This window comes from Parus major, chromosome 6 (genome assembly GCF_001522545.3).
Source record: "Parus major isolate Abel chromosome 6, Parus_major1.1, whole genome shotgun sequence".
In the NCBI taxonomy this organism is placed as follows: domain Eukaryota; kingdom Metazoa; phylum Chordata; class Aves; order Passeriformes; family Paridae; genus Parus; species Parus major.
In genome coordinates, this window is record NC_031775.1 from 33,432,214 (window position 1) to 33,435,522 (window position 3,309).

General features: G+C 34.1%; 1 protein-coding gene across 1 annotated transcript in view; it reads right to left on the reverse strand.

Annotated features, from left to right (window-relative positions):
- Positions 1 to 472: 472 nt before the first annotated feature.
- The window catches only part of GLRX3 (glutaredoxin 3), a 16,278-nt gene continuing 13,441 nt past the window's right edge, over positions 473 to 3,309 (reverse strand). The window contains exons 6-8 of the mRNA XM_033515865.1: positions 2,904 to 2,943; positions 2,718 to 2,810; positions 473 to 718 (exon numbers count right to left, since the gene is read on the reverse strand). Of these exons, the coding sequence (XP_033371756.1) occupies positions 668 to 718; positions 2,718 to 2,810; positions 2,904 to 2,943 (184 nt within the window). The 3' untranslated portion in view covers positions 473 to 667. The remainder of the gene's footprint in view (positions 719 to 2,717; positions 2,811 to 2,903; positions 2,944 to 3,309) is intronic.

The following is a 3,309-nucleotide window of genomic DNA, read 5'->3' on the forward strand; positions in this document are numbered from 1 at the left end:
CAGGGACAGGGACAAGGACAGGGACAGGGACAAGGACAGACTTCTCCAAGGATTCTGTGCCCTTGGATTTTACCCAGCCTCAGGAGGACTGAGGCCAAATGAAATCCCCTGGATGCTGGAAGGATCCCAGGAAACCTTTCCAGATCCCTGCAGGATCCCTGAGATTCCCCAGCCCTTCCAAAACCACCTCAACATTCCCAAAATGCTCCTGCCTGAGCTCCCCAAATTAGCAATTAACGAGTTTGCAGGGGGCAAATGAGCTGCAGCTCATTAATAAAATGCTGGGTGATTTTCCTGTTCATTAGACATGGGAATAATTAAGAGGGGCAGGAAAAGATGATGCTCCATTAATATTCCCCCAGTCAGAGCCGTGCCCAAAAAAAAAAACCCAAGTTGCAAATTTCACCTTCAATAATTCTGGGATGGACAGAATAATTCTGGGGTGCAAATAATGAAACCCCAACAGCCCAAATCCTGGAGCACTGGATTTTAATTGACCTTTTTGTGTCTCCAGCCAAACCCCTTGTCATACAGGTGAAATACAGAGAATATTTCTATTTATTTCCTCTCTCTTTTCCCTCCTGATGCTCCTCAGGGCTGAGGTTGTTTCTCCAGGACAACTGGAAAACTGTTCCAGGGATTTCTCTTCCCACTGATGTCCTTCCCATTAGTTCTCCCCCTTCAGCACAGGCAGCAATTCCCCATTTTCCTTCAGCTCCTGGAAGACAGAAATGCAGCAATTAGAGAGTTTTTTGGGATTATCCCAAGGGATTCCATCAGGAAATAGTCCCTGGCAGCAGGGAATGCATTGATGCCTCACTAGAGGTCCCTCCTGGCCACCACTCTGAGGTTTATAAAGTAATTTATATGACATTTATATTTCATGTATTATATTTATTGATATTTAAATTCTGCTTTGGGTGTATTTAGTAAAAAAGACAAAATTCTCAAGTGGAAAATCCCACCTTGAAAGTTCTGGTTGTTATTCCTGGATCTCCTCCCAGGTGGAATTCCAGACCCATTCCAGGCTCCCACAAAACTTTCCAACACCCCAAAGGAGGAGACGCCACCCCTGGATGGATTTTGTGCCTCCCATCCATAAAACCCAACCAGAAAATAAAATTTCCTGGGGATTCTGAGCCAGAGGTGCCAGCCCAGCACATCCTGGGGACTGAAATTCAGATTACAGGGCTGGGAACACCTGGAAAACAAGGTGGGATATTCTCCTTTTCCCACATCCTGGAATAAACAACTCTCCCTTCTTTTATTCCCATTAAAAATGAGATTTAAACACCAGTGACACATTCCTGGACATCAGGGTGAATTCAAACAGCACAAGGATGCAAAGGAGGAATTACACTGGAATCCAGAGAAAAAAGGATTTTACAACATCTCCCCTTCCTGAGCACCCAAAAAGCCCCCTCATTTCTGCAATTATCTCATTTTATTTATTTAATCCCCTAAATAAATAACTAAAATAAATCTATAAATTAAATTAATCTATAAAATGTAAGCAAAATTAATCTGTGTAATTGAAGCAATCCCTACACTTGTTAAATAAACAGAATTAATCTATATACTTTAAGTAAAATTAATCTCTATAAATAAAATTCATATATAAATAAAATTAATCTCTATAAATAAAATTAATCTCTATAAATGAAATTAATATCTATAAATAAAATTAATATCTATAAATAAAATTAATATATAAATAAAATTAATATATAAATAAATTAATATATAAATAAAATTAATATCTATAAATAAAATTAATAGCTATAAAATTAATCTCTATAAATAAAATTAATCTCTATAAATAAAGTTAATATATAAATAAAATTAATATATATAAATAAAATTAATAGCTATAAAATTAATAGCTATAAATAAAATTAATCTCTATAAATAAAATTTATCTATATAAATAAAATTAATGCATATAAGTAAAGCAATCCCTCCACTTGTTAAATAAATAAAATTAACCTGCATACTTGAAGTGAAATTAATCTATAGAAATAGAATTAATCTATATCATTTAAATTAATCTATATACATAAATTTAATCTATAGAATTTAGGTAAAAATCATCTCTATAAATAAAATTATTATTAATTAATATAATAATTTAATATAATAATTTAAATAATAAATTGATATAATTGAAGCAATCCCTACACTTCTTAAATAAATAAAATTCTATTTACTTTAAGTAAAATTAATCTATATAAGTAAAATTAATCTATGTAATTGAAGTCATTTTAATAAATAAAAGAAAATGATGTAATTTAAGTCAAATTAATCTTTGTAAATAAAATTAATCCATATACTTTAAGTAACATCAATCTACATAAATAAAATGAGTTTATGGAATTGAAACAATCCTCACACTTCTGAAATAAATCAAACAAATCTCTAGAATTTAAGTGGTACCAGTATTTTTTAGAATTAAATGGGATTTATTGATTGAGCCTTTGGGCTCAGGAGGATTTGGGAACTCTGGGGCTGCTCCAACAACTCCAATAAAATTTCCTTTTTCCCAGGAATGTTTTCTGGGAAAAAATACCAACATCAGGAGCAAGATTAAATACGAGAAAAATGCAAAAAAAAAGGGGTAAAAATGGACTTTTTCCTGGAAAAGCACAGGAATTCAGTGGGAAACAGGCAGGAAAATTCCTATAAATTGAGTTTTTATTGCAAATAAATCCAATTCCTACCTTGACAATGTCCAGCCCCCCAACCAGCTCCCCCTTGACGTAGAGCTGTGGGTACGTGGGCCAGTTGGAAAAGGATTTCAGGCCCTGGCGCACCTGGAAAATGAAATGGGAATTGGGAATTTGGAATTTCAGCTCAGGAAAAGGCAGCAGGGAAATGAACCCCAAGGCTTGGGGAGGTTCTGTTACCTCCTCGTCCTCCAGGATGTCAAAAGTCTCGTAATCCACGCTGGGGAGAGGGGAAAAAATGGGAATATTCACATTATTGACGGGGGAGATGTGAAGAAATGCTCAAAATAACAGCAAAAAAAACCCAAATTTGCAAAGGAATGACTCAAAATGCTCCAAGAAAACTCTAAAATGCTCCAAGAAAATTTCTAAAGCCTCGAGATTCTTTTAAAAAACCCCCCCAAATGCTCAAAAAGTTCTCAAAGAGCCTTCAAAATACTCAAATTACCACTCCAAGTTCTAAAATATCAAGTTTTTTTAAAAAACTCTCAAAATTTTTTAAAAAACCTAAAAATTCTCAAAAAAAATCTCTCCTAAGTATCAAAAAAAAAACCTCAAGGGTCCCAAAACATCAAGATTTTTTAAA